The 20,131-nt window shown below is 35.8% G+C and overlaps 1 protein-coding gene across 1 annotated transcript; it reads left to right on the forward strand.

Annotated features, from left to right (window-relative positions):
* Positions 1 to 7,667: 7,667 nt before the first annotated feature.
* Positions 7,668 to 9,193, forward strand: LOC125264024 (GTPase IMAP family member 7-like). Its single transcript, XM_048183273.1, has 2 exons — positions 7,668 to 7,687; positions 7,781 to 9,193. Exons 1-2 carry the CDS (start codon positions 7,668 to 7,670, stop codon positions 9,093 to 9,095), a joined length of 1,335 nt encoding a protein of 444 aa, XP_048039230.1. The 3' UTR covers positions 9,096 to 9,193.
* The last annotated feature ends 10,938 nt before the right edge of the window (positions 9,194 to 20,131 follow it).

Here is a 20,131-nt window from a genome sequence, read left to right on the forward strand (position 1 = left end):
GCCTAGAGTTCGGGCCGGGTGACAGCCACGTGGTACTGAGACCCCGGCCTGGCTATGTGCCCAAGGTTCCTACCACTCCCTTCAGGGATCAGGTGGTGAGCCTGCAAGCGCTGCCCTCGGAGGAGGCAGACCCAGCCCTGGCTTTGCTCTGTCCAGTTCGCGCCTTGCGACTGTACATAGACAGAACTCGAAGCTTCAGGACCTCAGACCAGCTCTTTGTCTGTTACGGAGGCCAGCAGAAGGGAAAGGCTGTCTCCAAGCAGAGGATGGCCCACTGGATAGTGGATGCCATCGCCCTGGCTTATCAAGCTCAGGGCGTGCCCTGCCCGCTCAGGTTGCATGCTCACTCCACGAGAGGTGTAGCATCCTCCTGGGCGCTGGCTCGTGGCGCCTTGCTAACAGACATTTGTAGAGCTGCGGGCTGGGCGACACCTAACACGTTCGCTAGATACTATAGCCTTCGTGTCGAGCCGGTCTCCTCCCGTGTTCTCGCCTCAGGTCAGAGGCACGGAGAGGCCCCGGCTTAGTGTCGGCTTGCTGCGCTACATGCGCGTTCTATTCTCCAGAGAGTCCCTTCGGGCAGACCCTGTTGAGTCCTCCGGTTACCCCTCAGCAGCCGACGTGGCGGAGCGCCTGGCGCCAGGCCTATACTCCGTTGGATCCTTGAGAACCGGATCTAGGCTGGGTTCCATATGTGTGACCCTACGGGGATCCCATATGGCTTTTTCCACGGCTGCTCCTAAACGAAGCCCGTGTCTTTCCCTCTGGGAGACCCATCTCTCACCGAGTGGAGTCACCCCAGTTCTTCCATATGTTGTACAACCTACAAGGTTAGTCCATATGTTCTTATCCATATAACTCCTTCGGGGAAGGATATGGCTTCCGCAGCGTTCCTTATCGCATGTAAGGCTACGCTTTCCCAGCGTTATCCAATTGTCGCACTGAGTGGGTTTTGGGAACAACAGTGATCGACCCTCTCTGCGTGAGCCTGGTCCCACCGTCCTTAGGCAAGGGGGTTCAGGTGGCTCACGACAGAGCGCTGGAAGAGGGCAGCTCCTGTGGCACTTTGGTAGGGATTCCTATTCGTCGGTCTGTCCGACGTACGTCGAACGTGACCGACTGAATGGGAACGTCTCGGTTACATAGGTAACCCTCGTTCCCTGAAGGAGGGAACGGAGACGTACGTCCCGTCGGCACAGGCGTTGTCCTGCTGATGCTGCCGCCTGCTGGGTTCGGCTCCTCAGCGAAAACCTGAAGATGCAACGCACCTGCTGCTCATTATATACCCGCGCTGCGAGGCAAGCAGCTGATGCATATGATTGCATGCCAATGTGCATTGGCTCGTTTAGTTACACTCGAAGTAGATTGGCCTCTCTAGCGAGATTCCTATTCGTCGGTCTGTCCGACGTACGTCTCCGTTCCCTCCTTCAGGGAACGAGGGTTACCTATGTAACCGAGACGTTATCAATACACTTAAGTGTGAATTAAATGTAATGTTTTCTGCCGCTTAAGTGCAATCTATTTGTAATTAATTTCAAATATATCACAGATTAAGTTCATATTAAATGCAATAAGTTGAACTTCTGAGTGATTTTTTTAAAGCACTTAAGTAGGACTTTAATACAATTTATGTACTTCAAAATATGGTAAAAGTATACTTCCGAATGTACTGACAAGCAATTAATGCGAACTTAAATATACTTTAATGTAATTTACATGTACACTATTATATAATTTAATACATTTGTAATTACATTTTTTGTACATATAATAATGAAGTTACAATTTAGTATATTTCAAAATATTACAATCAACACAAATGCAAATTGAAACCCTCTACATTTACTGACAAAATAATCTCTAAAACAAATGCACAAAAACCTTTTTGTTGATGCACAAGAAAAACCCAAGAAACACTATACACAATCACAAACAATTACAACACTTTAACTCTCATTTAGAAAGAGTCTGGAGGACAGTGAGGCTTATATGCACTATAATTTTCTCCATCACATACAAAGGTACCTAAACCTACCATCACAATCTTTCTGCATTTTTACATTTTCAGATAAAATCATTCTGTATAAGATGATAAATAAGATAACACCCATGAATTAATACAAACAAAATGTAAAGAAAAGAAAAGATTCAAAACGTTGGGTAACACTGTACAATAATTTTCTATTAGTTAACTACTTTAGTTAACATGAATGAATGAAAAATACTTTAAGCATTTATAAATCCTAGTTAATATTACGTATGCATTATTAAAATCAAAAGTTGCATATGTTAATAGATAATGCACTGTAAACTAACATGAACAATAACTATACATTTTATTAACTTGAGAAATTTTTTTTTTTGTATTGCCTAATGTTAACAAATATTGATAAATACTGTAAAAAAAAGTCAATGCACATAGTTAGATAATGTTATCTAATATATTCATTAATGTTAACAAGCGAGACCTTTTGTAAAGTGTTACCTTTTGTAAACCTTGTTACTTATAAGCTCTGCAACCCTTACTAGCACAAACATTAAACAGGACAAAAAGGTTTCTTCTAAAATCTTACTCCAGCATTACAGTGAATGTAATTTTGAAAAGAAAAAACAAAACAAACAAAAAAACAATGAATTCCAAAGGCACAAAAACAAGAAAACCAAAATTGTCCATCACCACCTTTTTTTAAGTTGTATGAAAAAGTGCTGTTTATGTCAATGTCCCAGAAGCTCTCCATCGGCAGAAAACCTTAAATGTCCATGAAGCTGCGAACCACCTCTACACAGTATGCATAAATGAACATGTTCCAAAGAGGCAAGAAAGTAAAAAAAATAAATACCTGGAGGAAAAAAAAACAAAAAAGAAGTAAGAGTCAGTCCATTATTATAATTGGTTCAATCGAATGAAATCAATAGATATAGATATATATACAGAACTCCAAAGTTTATATCCACCTTTGTAGGTTTGAAAATAATAAAAACCCATTTGGTATTCCCTAAAGGCAAAGAGTTGCTGATAGTGATTGAAGCCTGTGGCCAAGATGTTTACTGTGTACTGATAATTTCCTCCACTTTAATACCAGTTACAGTGTGAAATAAATATGAATGAACATCTGAAGGTGTGTTACAACATACAGTACAACTGACCCATAAGTTGTCACATTTAATCGCTCAATCAGTGTTTCAACGCGTGGAAAGACGTCAATGAAACAGCTTGTAAACAATGTCACGTAACATCACATTTACTTCAGAAAAATCATATTCAGCATAAACTCATTAGTCAGCTATAGAGAGGAGCATTCTGCTAATTATATGCACCACGTTACATATTCATTATAATTTTATTTTAAATATTTTTTTTTATAATTAATTTATGTATTTAATGTTTGAATACATAATTTATGACAGCTACAATTTAAATGTTTATATTTCAAAAAACAATTTAGAGTAGAAATATGATTATGTAATTCTAAAGTTTACATAATCATAACTTTATTATAAAACAAACAAATCATACAAATTAGCATTGTATTTGTTTCTTTATTTAGTACTTCCCTGATGAAGCAGTTTATTCTGCAAGGTGTAAGTAAACTTTTGACCGCAACTGCATCACCCAAGATGAATTACCTCAGTCATCAGGACAACACTGTTGTAGAATCCTGGGAGAACATCCTTCACATTTCCCACAAACACCAGGATTCCAGTGACCACACCATCTTCACTGACACTGGCCTTTCAAAATAGAGAACATTTTTATAAACATTTTTATTCCTACTTTACAAGGAATTAAACATAACTTTATCAGTTACACAAATATAGATAAATAACCCAAGGCCCAAGCAAATTGAGGGGTTTTGCTTTGAAAATAATTATATAATAATATCATTATATGTAAATATAAATATATAATGATTAGATGGGGATTTGTAAGTGCACAGGTGAGAATTTATTACTTGCAAACAGAAAAGATTCAAAGCATTTAAAAGCTATAAGGACAGTTGATGGCAGTGTTTTAGCTTGTAGTGTGTGATCAGGGTGGCTGAATTAATGGAAAAACATGGAACATCACCTCATCAATACAGGTCTTTGATTCCACACAGCTTGCACTGTATCTCCAATAACAAATCTGTACTGATCCTACAAAATGAATATATAAAACAACAGATAAGCACAAAAATATTACATATTACAAACACAAACAGTAATTGAACAACTAACTTTTCAAATGCAAAAAGAAAAATAGATTATAAGCATTACTGGTGGTTATAATAGCGATTAAATGTATATAATTGTCTTTAAATGTTACAAGATCAGATCTTTGAATTTAGTTCTGCAAATTTAACTTAAAGTCATTTAAAATGATTTAAAAAGTCAGAGTTCAATTAAAATATATTTTCAGCAGCCAAATTCTTTGAACACGCCCACACACGCGACCACGTTCATATTGTATAAGAAATTATTATAATGCAATCATAAATAAATTACAGGAAACATGATTAATTCACCTCCATATTGCGATTAAACTAAATAAGTTACACTCATAAGAACTGCTATGTTCCGGTGAAAAAATAAAAATGAAGAGAGCATATATCAATATCAAGATACTTACTTATTTGTAATACATAACGTCTCATCTGTAATCATCCAAACGTGCGCTCCTTTGTTTTCTTCTTTGATCAGCAAAGTCTCCTCACGCATCGCGATCACAGAAAGATGGCTGAAGGTGCATTTTTCAAACTCTGGTGAAGTAATGCGCCGTCATGACGTAGTATTGTGGCACATGCGCATGATTAAATTTGTTCAAGTTGGAAGTTTTTCTAATTCATTGTTGTAGTTAGACTGTAAGTTTACAGAACTTGACTCATTCACCTAACTGAAATTCAATTATTTTATAGTTTAGTCTGATTAAAATTAAATGTATTTTAACTGAATATGAATTCAAATTATTTTTTAGATCTGTTAAACTTTTGCTTGCAATTAAATAGGTTTAATCAACTTAGAACAACAATGATATTATAAGTATTATACAGATATGTAAAGTACAGCACTGTTGCATTAAGTATCACAAATACAGCACTCCGTAAAAAAAAAAAAAAAAAAAACATTTTATGTCAAATATTATGTAGAAAACTGACACTAGTCGAGTTTAGAGCAGGAGCTGGTGATAAAAATTTCAACAATAAGTTGTACAGGATTATACACTGTATAAGCAAGTGTTTTGAAATTCAGAAAAATAAATTTCAAGCGTATTAATGCACACAGTATTTATTAAAGACTAAGCACATTTAAAATACATTAACAAATGTCATCTTGGACAACACACTTAAGTTGAAATTAAAATAAATTATTTTTCATGTGCTTTAATATATAAGTCAATACATCAGAATAAGTTTACTTATTTAAAACACTATAAAGTCATAATTAGGTAAAAATTAAGTGCATTTTTAAAAAGTGCTCTTAAGCATGTTTAGAAATATTGTCATGAAAGTGTACTTTCTTCAAGTACAACTTAAGTCATTATTACAAAGTGCATTTTTAAAAAAGTGTTAATAAATATTGTCATTTAAGTGTACTTTCTTTAAGTACAACTTAAGTCATTATTACAAAGTGCATTTTTAAAAACTGCACTTAAGCGTGTTAATAAATATTGCTATTAAAGTGTACTTTTTTTAAGTACAACTTAAGTCATTATTACAAAGTGCATTTTTAAAAAGTGCACTCAAGTGTGTTAATAAACATTGTCATTAAAGTTTACTTTCTGTAAGTACAATTAATAAGTCATTATTACAAAGTGTATTTTTAAAAAGTGCACTCAAGCGTGTTAGTAAATATTGTCATTTAAGTGTACTTTCTTTAAGTAAAACTTAATTTGACATTATTACAAAGTGCATTTTTAAAAAGTGCACTTAAGCATGATAATAAATATTGTCATTTAAGTGTACTTTCTTTAAGTACAGCTTAATTTGACATTATTACAAAGGGCATTTTTAAAAAGTGCACTCGAGCATATTAATAAATATTGTCATTAAAGTGTACTTTCTTTAAGTAAAACTTAATTTGACATTATTACAAAGTGCATTTTTAAAAAGTGCACTTAAGCATGATAATAAATATTGTCATTAAAGTGTACTTTATTTAAGTTCAACTTAATTAGACATTATTACAAAGTGTATTTTTAAAAAGTGCACTCAAGCGTGTTAGTAAATATTGTCATTTAAGTGTACTTTCTTTAAGTACAACTTAATTTGACATTATTACAAAGTGCATTTTTAAAAAGTGCACTTAAGCATGATAATAAATATTGTCATTAAAGTATATTCTATTTAAGTACACTTAAGTGGCCTTTAAGTTTAATTATATTGTATTATCTGCAAGTGCACTTTGTAAAAAGTATACTAAGTACACACAAAGTACACTTTCAATACAATTAAGTGCACTTCTTTTTCACAAGGGCGATCCCAGATGAGGAATAAGAGTCTTATCTAGAGAAACCATCACTCATTTTCTAAAAAATAAAAAAAAATATATATATAAGTTTTAACAATAAATCCTCATCTTGAACTAGCTCAATTCTTCTTCTTCTCTATTAGAATTCCAGCAGTGTAGACACTGCTAAGTGTGTTACTGCCCTCCACAGGTCAAAGTTTGAACTAATTGTTGTATACTTGCACTAGCATTGTATATGACAATTTAGTTCAAACTTTGACCTGTGGAGGGCAGTAATACGCTTAGCAGCGTCTACACTGCCGGAATTCTAATAGAGAAGAAGAAGAGAGCTAGTTCAAGATGAGCATTTATGGTTAAAACGTATAAAATGTTTAATTTTTTTAGAAAATGAGTGATGGTTTCTCTTGATAAGACCCTTATTTCTCGCCTGGGAATGCTGTAAACTGTAATTTTGAACTTCGACCGTTTGGGCTCCATTGAAGTCCACTATATGGAGAAAAATCCTGGAATGTTTTTATCAAAAACCTTAAATTCTTTTCGACCGAAGAAAGAAAGACATGAACATCTTGGATGACATGGGGGTGAGTAAATTATCAGGACATTTTAATTTGAAAGTGAACTAATCCTTTAAGTGTCCCTTTTTGTTAGTGTATATTCTTTGGATTCTCTCAAGTTTGCATTCGATGTATCCTCGATATCAAGAACACATCTGGGTACTTTCATGCGTCCTCTCTTCTTGCGTTCTTGAGTATTGAAACTGAACTTCGACGGTTGATGATGACGTAGAGCAAGAACACAAGGACGCAAGATCACTGAAGAACGCATATTGAGAAACAGCCAGTCTCTTCAAAACTAAACTAAAACTTAAAAGATAATTCAGACTTCAGTTTCAAATGATTCACAATTCAGTTTATTTGTATCATTTTTTTTTTTTTTTTTGTCTACAGACAATGCATGTTTCAGTCATTCAATGACATAAATCAAGAAACCTCCTTTAAATCACTTTAAAGGAGATGCACACCCCAGTGAGCAGAATGCTGAATTTGTGTTTGCAACCTGTATAAATCGAAATAGTGTTTATAGTTTTGAGATTTTTTTTTTCATAATACAAATTGTATTATGCTTTCTATGATATTTGACTGGATTTTAGTGTCTAAGCAATTTAGAAAACAATAATGTCTTGAATATTATTTCTGACATTGCAGATATTCATCTCAACAATGTACACGAATAAGGAGAGGTAAGAACAGTGTTAATAAAATAAGACTACAATCAAATCTGTTTAATATGTGTTAACATGTTATAGTTTTTATTTATTTATTTATTTTATCAGTATTCAGAACACTATTCACTTACCAGAGTGTCTTTTTCAAATAGAGTCTAAACCTGCAAGAAAGATTTTTCTCCTTGGAAAAACAGGAGATGGAAAAAGCAGCAGTGGAAATACTTTTCTCAATAAAGAAAGATTCACAACTGAATCTTCACCTGAATCTGTAACAGCTGGATGTCAAACAGGAGTTGAGATGGTTCGTGGAAGATTAGTCACAGTTATTGACACACCTGGATTCTTTGACACACGTCTTGATGAGGAATTCATAAAATCTCAGATCATTAAATCCATTATTGAATGTGCTCCAGCTGTTGATGCCCTAGTCATCGTTCTAAAAGTTGAAAGGTACACAAGACAAGAAATGGAGATTCTGGATAAAATTGTTGAGTGCTGTGGAGAGGATGCCTTTAAACATGCAGTGATTTTATTCACTCATGGTGAAGAACTAGATGGTCAAACTATTGAAAAATATGTGAAGAAGAGTCCAAAACTACAGGAGCTTGTTGATAAATGTGGAGGTCGCTGTCATGTCATTGACAATAAACACTGGAATGACTGTCACTTAGGGTACAAGAGCAACAAGGTCCACATGAAAAAACTGATGGACACCATCGACATGATGGTGAAAAAGAATGGCTGCTACACCAATGAGCTGATGCCACATGTAGAGGAAGACATTCAAGAGGAGATGCATAGTATGGACACAATTAATTTGTGTCCAGAAGAGAAGCGAGAGGCAGCGAAGAAGATTATTTATAAAAAATATCTCATTAGGTTTGCAGGAGTGACTACAGGGACACTGATTGGTGCTTTTATGGGAATCGGTGTTGCAGTGGGATCTGTCGTGGCTTTACTCAGAGCGGCTAAATTGACGAAAGCATTCAAAGCAATGGCCACAACTGCAACTGTTGTAAGCACATTAGCAGATAAAGCAGCAATGGCAGCAACAGCAACAGGAACAACAGCAGGAGCATCTGCAGTAGTAGCAGCAGGAGCAGCAGGAGTGGGAACAGTAGCGGTGGAGGCAGGGATAGTAACAGGAGCTGCAGCAGGAGCAGGAGCAGTGGAGGCAGGAGTTGCAGCAGGAGCAGGCATCGGAGCAGCAGCTGGTATAGGAATCGCTGCAGGTGTCATATTAGGAGCTGCAGCTGTTGCAGGAGCGATTGGAGGAGGAATCACTGGATACAAATCAGCAGAAGAAGCTGATTCTGTGCTTGATGCCATTAAGATATCAGCTAAAGTTAACTATAAGAATGCAAAAGAGGTTGTTAGAAAGGCGGAAGAACTCCCTTCTAATGTTTATAAGAAGATTCAGTAGAATTTCTTATGAATGAAATGCAACAAATTGTTGTTGTAAATTCAATATTTTCATTTGTAACCCTTGACCACAAAACCAGTCATAAGTTGTTGTTTTTTTTTATTGATATTTATACATCATATGAAAGCTGAATAAATAATGTATGGTTTGGTTGATGTATGGTTTGTTAGACAATATTTAGCCGAGATACAACTATTTGAGTTGGAATCTGAGGGTGCAAAAAAATCTAAATATTGAGAAAATCACCTTTAAAGTTGTCCAAATGTCCTTATCAATGCATATCCACTCACAAAAAATATTTTTTGATATATTTATGGTAAGAAATTTACAAAATATTTTCATGGAACATGATCTTAACTTAATATCCTAATGATTGTTGGCATAAAAGGAAAATCAGTAATTTTGACCCATACAGTGCTACAGTGACCCATACAGGGCTATTGCTACAAATATACCCATGTGACTTATGACTGGTTTTGTGCTCCAGGGTCACATTTTACAATTTCCTTACAGTTTAATTATATTAACATTGACTGAATCAGTGATACCAATCATTAATTAAATATTCATTCTTGTAAGTCGGTTCTTTCTCTCCTGTAAATTGGCCAGACGCGTTTGCAATACAGTCTGAATCGATTTGCATTCGTTCAGACCGCACTCTCACTCCATCATCTGTAGTGATTCGCTCAGAATAACCAATAGGGCTGGGACAATACGTTGAATCTCGATTTGCGATAAAAATAATCTGGAGCGATTCTAATATTTTCAAAAGCATCGTCATTCTCTCTCAAATCGAAATGAAGCTTAGTTTTTAACAGCAGATGGCACTGCGTGCTTTAGAAACACCTGTACTCTGCTTGCTTCCAGTTCCTTTACACACACCACTTAAACCTAAAATAATCATTCATAAAGTTCGAAAATGGTTGAAGTGAATTACAAGGATGTCTACAGTGGGCTGTGTTTACATTAATCTCGCATCATAAAAGCATTCTGAGCCAAGGTGTATATTTAACCACTTACATGACTCAGCTGAACGCTCTTCAGCACTCTTCTTTGGGGACATTTGAATGTGTGGTTAAAACTAGCCTATAGTGCCATCTGCTGTTAAAACTAAGCTCAGAATCGATCCAGAATCATTGCACCATGAATACAGAATCAATGTATTGTCCCATAATAACCGATAGTGTAACAGAGCTGGATGAAATGGATATTCACCTACAAACAACTGATACAAACTTTTTGACAGATAACTTTGGGAAAATTTAGATGGCCTACTGCTGTGTGTATATAAGCAGCAATTCAAAAGTGTTTTTGTGTCGACCCACAGTTTTTTTCCATTGTTTTCCTATGTGAACATGCATTAGGCTTTGGCCTTTTCATTGCTTTTTTTTCTGTTTTCATGTTTTAAATTGTTTAAAATGTTACTAAACACACAGTAGACCTACTTTTGTTCTGCTCGTGTGTAATGTTCCTCTCATCGTTTGGTCTAAAGTGTCTCACATCTTATAAAAGTGTTACATGAATGATAGATTTGTAGATTTGTTTAATATGAGCAAATATTTAATTTCTTAGAGTTATTAAGTCCCCTATGTGCAGACCATCAGATGAACTGGATACTAGAACAATGTGCTCTTGCAAATTATAATTAATGAAGCACTGTGCATCACGTGTCTAGACATTATTTTGTTGCATTGCTCACTTTCCATTAATTGTACCTTCATTGCAAGCAACATTGTGATGTGTAACAAAAAAGTGATTGTAAAAGAGTGATTGGTTCACATTGCATGGCCCAAAATTGAGTCCAAAGTTCAAGTACTGCAAAAACAACTTTCGACACAACATGAGTAAACATACACAAAAATATTTAAATGATTGCTTGATTTGGACATATACCAAATTTAATGGCTAAAAATCCAACAGTTAATTTTTCCTAAAATGTACATGTATTCTTTTGCATTTGCATTGCACAAACAAATTATGTTTAAGATATGCTTAATATTTTATTACATTTCAATCAACATATTTAAAGTACATAATAATTATATTGATCAGTTTCAATATACTCAGAATATACTCAATATTCTTCATCTTTAACAACAACTTTTTGACATTTCAACACAAGCAGGACACAATTAATCGTACAAACAGAAATCTTTTTCCTAGCATTCTTTGCTACAGATTGTACAAGGAGAGTAAAGGAGAGTTATTTTGTGTATTTTTGTGTATTTATCCCACACGATTATTATAGGAGGGATCTGTTATTGTTTTGATTTATGGGGTTTTCTGTAGTTGTAGTTTTGGTGAAAGCAGAGCCAGTGGTTAGGTCAGGGATGGGTCAAGACTATAAGCTGCATGCTTAATTTGAAAAGCAATAGTGCAATGATAGTCTCTTAGTTACACATGTATGCACTTTTAGTGGATCACTTTTATGCCGTTTGTTAAATTGCTTTCTTCGAATGATTTGAGTTACTTCAACTTTTTGAGGGGCTTTTAGTTTAATTGGTCATGTACTAAATGTAGTTATTCAGATCTACTTTTATTTTTACTTACAATTACTCAATTCATAAGATATAAAGTAACATATTAGGTTTAAAGATTATAGTACAATGAAGATGTGATAATGTTGTGATTAGTGGGGCACCTCATGCTAAAGGCTGTTGCTAATTGTTAATCTTAACCTTACTGAGTTTGTCTTAAATTGATTTTGCATATGCCTTACTAGTTCCGATCCACAGGTTGAGGAGAGCTGTCCTTTTTGTGGAGTACAAGAAACTGGCTTCCATTTATTTTTTTTAATTGTGTGATATTACAGCCATTATTTTATAAAATGGAAGAATGGTGTCAAACCTTGGGGGAAATATTTGTACCTGCAAGGTTAATTTTTGGGCCAAAGTACAGCAGAAGTAAAATGAGGAGTCATGTTTTATTAAACTTCTTATTTGGGCAAGCAAAGATGGCTATATGGTTGTCAAGAAAAAGTAAATTGAACAATGAGGGATCAACTGATGCTATTTCAATATTGAAGGGATTAATAAAATCCTGTATTAGTATAAAGTATAGTTATTGTGAGTAAATAAATGATCTGCAGATGTTCAAATATAAATGGGAAGTTAATCAATGTATTTGTGAAGTTGACTCTGGTGAAGGCTTGCAAATTTATATTTGAGTAACTACATTTTGTAATAAAGAGACCTTAAAAGTCAAAGTCTCTTTTTTTGTTCTTCTTGTTCCTCTTTCTTTCAGTGATTCTGCTTGTTCTCATCAGCTATCTTCAATAATGCTCAGTCATCACTTAATTATCTCATTAACTTCAATGTTTCAGTGTTACATTTAACAGCCTGTAGTGTGCACACTGAGTAGTGTTCATTTCATCTGAGCTAGTCCATGTGGAGTATACATGGAAACTGAGGACAAAACTGGCTGGGCCCCAGGTGGATAGGACAGGTCAAGCCCATTTGGGCCCCACATAGCTGTGCTGGCTGGGTGATTATCAGTCCAGGATCTGTAATATTCAGAATAACATTTATGAGACAAATAAGGTGCTGAATAAAATTTAGAAAGAAACTGAAGAGGTGAAGCAGCAACTGGAAATCATAGCTAAATTTTCAGGAGAAGGTCAGGAGAGCCATGAACATGACCATTATTAATAATCTAGAATGCATACAGAAACCACTTTACATATGCAAAAAAAAAAAAAAAAAAAAAAAAAAAAATGGTATAAGATCCCTAAAATGGTATCCCTAAAACATAGTGCATCAACTGCATCTTAAAAGGTAATTACTCATCAGAACTTTCAATAAACAAATGATAACCATTTTAAGCTACATTTTAATTTTTATAAACAAGTCACAAATCCAATGTTTACTTGTTCCCAATTTAGTGTGGATTTTTATTTATGTATTTATTTGTTAATGACAAATATGTCTGAAAAAAGTAGATAGAAGTGTATGAATATAGATGCACAGAATTAAATGTATTTATTAAAAGAATAAATTTAATGTTTGGTTATATACGACTCCTCGAAGTCACTGTGGGTGTGAATTCCTCGTCGGAGCCCATTGACTCGGTGTCAAAACTCTAGCCACATAACATACAGATAAAATGTCATGCACTGTGCAAAGCAACTATTGAAACCTGCTAATTCACTGGCTTGTCATGTTGCTGAAAAAATGTACTAGCAAACCTTATTTAGCATTACATATCGATAGAATAATTACTTGCATACTGTAACGTTAGTTACCGTTATATTATCTTACTAGCTATTTATTACTTATACAGAAATAGTGCAACATCATATAGTTACATTACATGTATTGCAAAATACGTAATGTTTTGAGGACCAAGTTTGTAGTCAAAGTATGGGCAGGCCATAGTTTCGTCCGTACCAGTGAATGTGCCATAACTGTTTATCCGCCTTACTAGCCTGCGCGTTCACGGCAGGCTCCGTTGTGATGGGGGAGGAGCTGTGGAGGGAGGGCTGTAGCGCAGCAGAGAGCAAGGGGGAGTGACCTGTGAGTTGTGCTTGTTCAAATTTTCAGGCTAAGTCAACGTTTTCTAAAAACTCCCTACTGCAGCTTTAAATGTTTGCCAAACATGCTGGGTAGTTTTATTTAAGTCAACCATTTTATAAAAATTACTGTATTGCTTGCTTAAAATGAACCCAAAATATGCTGGAAATTAACATTTATTAATATGTTTAATAAATGAACATTTATTAATAAGATAATAAATAATAAACAATAAACATTTACTAAATTGCTTATTAATAAATGTACACCTTTTGATTATTATTGTTGCCTCTAGTAATTATGTGTCTGATTTTTAATTTCCAACCTATTTTGGGTTCATTTTAAGCCAGCCATATAGTCATTTTTAAACAATAGTTGAGTCAAATAAAACTGCCAAGGCAGGTTAGGCAAACAATTAACCCAACCGCTGGGTTAAAACAACCCAATTGCTGGGTTTGTCCATTTTCAACCCAACTTGGGTTCTTTTTAACCCAGCATTTTTTTAAAAGTGTAGTTCAAATAAAATTTAACTACTTATATTTGATTTTATTTTTCCTCCATCATACACTTTAGCCTCATAGTAGCCTACTATGTTTGGTTGCTAGGGAGTGACTTTGTAGCCGCCATTGATGATACTCCAAAGGCTGCTTGTGAGTATAAATGATATAAACCAACCCTAATGCCTCTATAACATATGAATTTGAAAATATCCCTCTTTGGTTTTGGGTTGCTATGGTGCTCAGCAATGGTTGCTAAGGCGTGGCTCGATAGCTTCACGATGACCCTGCAAGACTGATTGGTTGCCAGAGTAAAATGAGCCCACCCCCATGTCTCTATAACACTGTGCTCCAAAGATATCCATCTGGGCCTTTCATAATGTCAGTCTATGGAATCAGTAGCTCGGGAGGCCACCTCTCTACTGATCTACAGATATAACTCTCAACTTTAGCCAATGGAATTCTTTTGGGTGGTTGCTAGGGTGCTGAATCAACAAACAAAATCAACAAAGGACTCTTCAAACAAGTAATAAACACACATACAATATACAATGAACAATATCAGGACAAAAACAGCGCAATAAACCATTCACAAGCAAACAACCAAAAAGTAAATGCGAACTGAGCAAAACAGCTGGAAACGAGGAGGAGATATGGGGTTTTAACCGGGGTGTTGAAAGATGACTGGCAGCGTGAACCAGGGACGTCATCAGAGTGACAGGCTAATGGACCAATGGGATCTGGAACACACAAGACAAGACTACCACATATACATGCACATGACGCACACGCAGCCCCCCTAAAACTTTTTAAATCACAAACTTATGAAAAAAATAACAGGCTTAAACTCTAGACAATGCATATGCAATGACATTTTCAGAACCTTTTTTTATGTTTTATGGTTAAGTTATAGTTTTGTACAATCAATGACCAACGCATGAGTCGTTGGTTATGGTTGTACATTCTCAACAGGAAAACTAATGGGTTATGGTCAGTGTATACAGTCACAGGTAAAGCAGATGAACCAACATAAACTTCAAAGAATTGCAATGCTAACAGAAGTCCTAAGGCTTCCTTCTCTATCGTGGAGTAATTGATCTGATGTTTGTTAAATTTCCGTGAAAAATAACAAATAGGATGGTCCAAACCAGTGTCATCCTCCTGAAGGGGTACGGCGCCAGTGCTTAAAGCTAAATGACGCTACTGTTTTACTGACGCCTTTCCGCAGTTGAAACACTGATTGAGTGATTACATATGAGACATGATACGAATTTCGATATGTTGTACTGTATCTTTTATCATACATTGGGATGTTTATTTGTGTTTATTTCATAATGTAACTACTAAAGCGGAAGAGATGATCAGTTCACATGCCCTCTACATGAACTAAAGCGCTACAGATCTGTCACGCCACAGAGCGCCAAGAAAGATCGCGACAGCTCGAGAGACGATATCACTCAAGTCTATAAGAAAGTAACCCATTTTCGATTCTTGTGAGGTTTGCGCTCACAACAGACTTATGTTTAGGTGGCTATTTTTGGTGCTATTTTTATAATTTTATTTAACTATGATTGTGCAGCACATTGGTCAATGTCTTGTCATTTTAATCTTGCTTCATAAATAAACAGAAACAGGAAACAAACCTGTGACTTTCTCTAACTGAAAGAAAACTGACTTCCTTTAACCATTTGAAAATGCACTAGGGTTGAAGTGTTGAAACGGTTAGGTCTAACACTAACACACTGTCAGGTTTTCAAAGCTATTATGAATTAAATACAGTATTTGCTTAGTTATGATTGAATCTATTTCATAATGTAATTTGTTTTCATTCATTTAATCCAGTTTCACTAAATGACTCATTCATGTTGCCGCTTTTTACTGAGGAAAGCTCTCTGCCTGAGGTCCAATGTTTTGAAGTTGTGAAAAATGATAAACAGCTTGATAATGTTGTGAAAGATTCAGAGTTGGTGACAGTACCTGTTACCGACAGTACCGAACGGATGATCGCAGCACAGCGAGACGATCCTTCTTTGGCAAAGTGCTTCTCTGCTGCTGAACACCCAAAATCTGTAAAAAACATCAAAGCTGAGTATGTATTAGATGACGGATTACTGTTAGGTAAGTGGAGCCCTGTCGCAGGGATGGATAATGAGTGGGAAGTTACCTGTCAAATTGTGTTGCCCACTGCTTACAGACAGCAAGTGTTAAATTTGGCTCACGATCATTATCTGTCAGGTCATCTAGGAATTACAAAAAACATATAATCGTTTCTTGAAGCATTTCTTTTGACCTGGCTTGAAAAAAGATGTATGTCACTACTGTCGCACCTGTCATGTATGTCAGGTAACGGGAAAACCAAATCAAAAGATTCCACCTGCTCCATTGGTCCCCATTCCTGTAATTGGTGAGCCTTTCGAGCATGTTATTTTGGACTGCGTCGGCCCTTTCCCAAAGACAAAATCAGGAAATCAATTTTTGTTAACAATCATGTGCTCTGCAACCCGATTCCCCGAAGCAATATCGTTGAGAAAAATTACTTCTGCAGTTATTGTAAAGTCACTGATCAAATTCTTTTCCACATTTGTACTGCCAAAAATTGTACAGATGGATCAAGGAACGAATTTTCTCTCCAAACTGTTCAGACAGGTGTTAAAATCTTTGGGTATAACGCACAGAGTTTCTAGCGCATATCATCCCGAAAGTCAAGGGGCAATTGAGCGGTTTCACCAAATGCTGAAATCGATGCTGCGCAAATACTGCCTAAGCTCCGGTAGAGAGTAGGATGAAGGGGTCCCGTTAGTTTTATTTGGCATTCGTGAAACTGTTCAAGAATCCCTTGGTTTTAGTCCCGCAGATCTAGTGTTTGGGTATACAGTGCATGGTCCACTCAAAATTTTAACACTCTGAGGTCTGACGGTATCGCCGGCGATACCACCGTGGTTTTTTTTCTTATCATTGTGAAAGAGACTCAAAATACTCTGTCAATGTTGCACATACAATTAAGAGTTATACACCATTTTAATCTGTGGAATATCTTCTTTCATTTGTGTACACTCAGAGTAAAAACAAAATGTTGTACTTTTTGTAAAATAAAGAAAACTAACATGATGCGTGATCTCTCGTCTCCCTCTGAACGAAGTCCAATCTGATAGTTCTCAGAAAATGAACTGTAACTTGGTGAATACTAATGACAAAAAAATTACACTTATGTCTAAAAAAACGTTAAGATGTCAGGTTTTAAAACATATAAGTTAAATCGAAAACAAACCTTCTGTGTTTATGTAATCTGTATGAAAAGAGAGCCATGTCAGAAATCCGTGATTCAGCTCATTATCCGCTAATGCGGCCACACCCACGGAGCCAGCGCTATTCAGACGCAAATTCAGTCAATACATGCATTCATCATCTCAATCGTGTATTTATTGTCTTCAAAAGTGTTTTGAATAGCCATATTTAGCGATCTCTTGCCTCTGTAATTTCCTTGATTGTCACATGACATGCCTCTTCTTTTACTGAGGCATTTGTGGACAAAAGGGGCAGAGCGCCCTCCGGCTCAAGTATGAATTAAAAACACAGCATCCAGCGCTCATAATGATGACAATAAATATAGAATAATAAATATTACTACTCTGTATAGAAAATTGATATAAACATATGAGAATCCATCAATATTTCTCCAAATGTGTATGCTTTTAAGCATATTAAGAAATTATGGTCAATATAAGATTTTAAGAGTCAAAATGTGGAGCTTGAGTCTTAGATCTTTTTAATGATGTATAGTTTGTCAACTGCACATCAACATTTAGGCTCTATAATATAACAAATATAGTAGCCTATATGAAATGCCCTAGAGGTAGGAATGTTCAGACGCTTTGCATCACAGAAATACATTATATTTTAAAGTATATTAAAGTAGAAAACCATTATTTGGTTAGAGACTTGAGACTTATTTTAAAAACATTATAATGGCAATGTGTTCAATCTTTTGACTGGTAGTGTAATTTAACATAGGCCTATACAAAATTTTCTTCATATCATGTGCAATAATACGTGCATGCATGAGATCACAAAAATCATGTTTTTTATTTTTTTGTCCTGAGTGGACTTTAATCCTGTTATCAGCATGATCACAGAGGGTTTTTTCACAGCCTACCTGACTGAAAGGCCTCATTAATATGCAAGTCATTTCAGGTCATTATTATTCAATTCTTTTGTCTTCTCAGGTGAGAATCACCCATTATACATGAGGATTCACGCCTCCATGCATACTGTGTTTCTTGACCAAAAGTGTCTTAGAAAATTTAAATCTCTCTATTGTTTTATATGAAGGAGTAGGAAGGATAATTTTTACTTCATTCTGAAGCAAAAACTCTAGTCTACAACCTCCAATACCCAGAAGTCTTATGAACAAAGATTTAATATATATTTTTTGGCCTTATTTCAGTGACTTAAGTTTTTTGTTTTTTCAATAACCATGCATAAACATTATTCATTCAAAAACACAAACATGTACATACATGTTTCTCACATATTATTGTAGCCTAGTTTGTGCTGAATACAGTGTAATGACACTTTTTCCATTAATATGTTTATGAACAACTGAAAAAAGCACAAATGTCAGGGCATGTCAAAACTTCTCCAGGGCCCCAAAAATCCTCAGACCCCTGGGGGTTAAAAGAGGGAATGCTGGGTGAGGATGTAGCACCCAAGGAAAATATACTGGATTATGTTAGCCGATTCAGGGAGTGCCTACATAATGCCTGTACGTTCGCAAAAGAATCTTAGGCTGGAGCGCAAAAGAACATGAAAAAACACTTCGATATAAAGTCTGTCACTCTTGTAATCAAACCTGGAGATGAAGTCTTGGATCATTGCCAGTTTCTGGTTCTGCTCTGTCTGCTCGTTTTGCTGGTCCATATGTGGTATCTAAAAAACTGAGTGACACAGATTATGTTGTGCATACTCCTGATCGTAAACAGAAATTTTGGACATGTCATATTAATATGTTAAAGCTGTATTGTTCCAGTGTGACATGAACAAGACTTTATTAACTAGACTAAACACTTAACTACTCTAACATTCACACATATACATGCATACAGTTTACCAAGGGAAAGAGAAAGCTAAAGCAGAGTACAGGAAGCACGAAGTTACAGCATTGATTGAAATTCAGCAGATCAACAGCCTTGAGCAAACCATCAGTTTAGTTTTAACAGGCCCTTCTTTAAAAGGGGTAAGGATACTCAATGTATCGAATAATGAGACTAAGTTTGATACTCGCCCATTTGAATTAAAACTGTCCTGATGCAATTTGTGGAGGCTCCCGTTGAATCTTTGCTGATATTGTCTTGATGAAACAGAAACAGGAGTCAGAGGAACTTTGGTGAATGGAAGGTCTAGGCCAAAGCCTGGCACAAGCTTGGGGTTCCTTAGAAGCTTCTAGTAGGCCTACAGCTTCATCTTGACATCAGCATTTGTCAGTAAAAGAGAAAAGGAAGAGAATTTGATCTGGTGATCATTGATTTTAAGGGGTGAAGGTGTCACACCCTCTTGAGGTGTCTGAGCCAATAAGGAGTTTCCGCTACTGGATGCAGCGAGTGGATTTTGCAAATTCCAATGGAGAGAGAGAGAGTGCTAAATTCATGACATTTATAACACCATTTGGGAGGTATTTCTTTCATAGACTTCCTTTCGGAATCTCAAGTGCGCTGGAGATATTCCAAAGAGAGATGAATAACCTCTTAAGAGACCATGAAGGTACAGCAGCGTACATGGATGACATAATCATCTATGGGGAAACGCCACAGAGGTTCACAATTGTCGTCTACGGAGGGTCTTGAAGACACTTTCTGATGCGGGATTGAAACTCAGTGATGACAAATGTCTGTTGAGACAAACACAGATACAGTTTCTTGGCCATATCATTGATGCTCGTGGAGTCAGATCAGATAAGAAAAGGTTGTGGCCATTATGAATATTCAACCTCCACAGAACGTGACAGAAGTAAAGAGGATCTTGGGAATGGTTCATT

This window comes from Megalobrama amblycephala, linkage group LG3, assembly GCF_018812025.1.
Source record: "Megalobrama amblycephala isolate DHTTF-2021 linkage group LG3, ASM1881202v1, whole genome shotgun sequence".
Lineage (NCBI taxonomy): Eukaryota > Metazoa > Chordata > Actinopteri > Cypriniformes > Xenocyprididae > Megalobrama > Megalobrama amblycephala.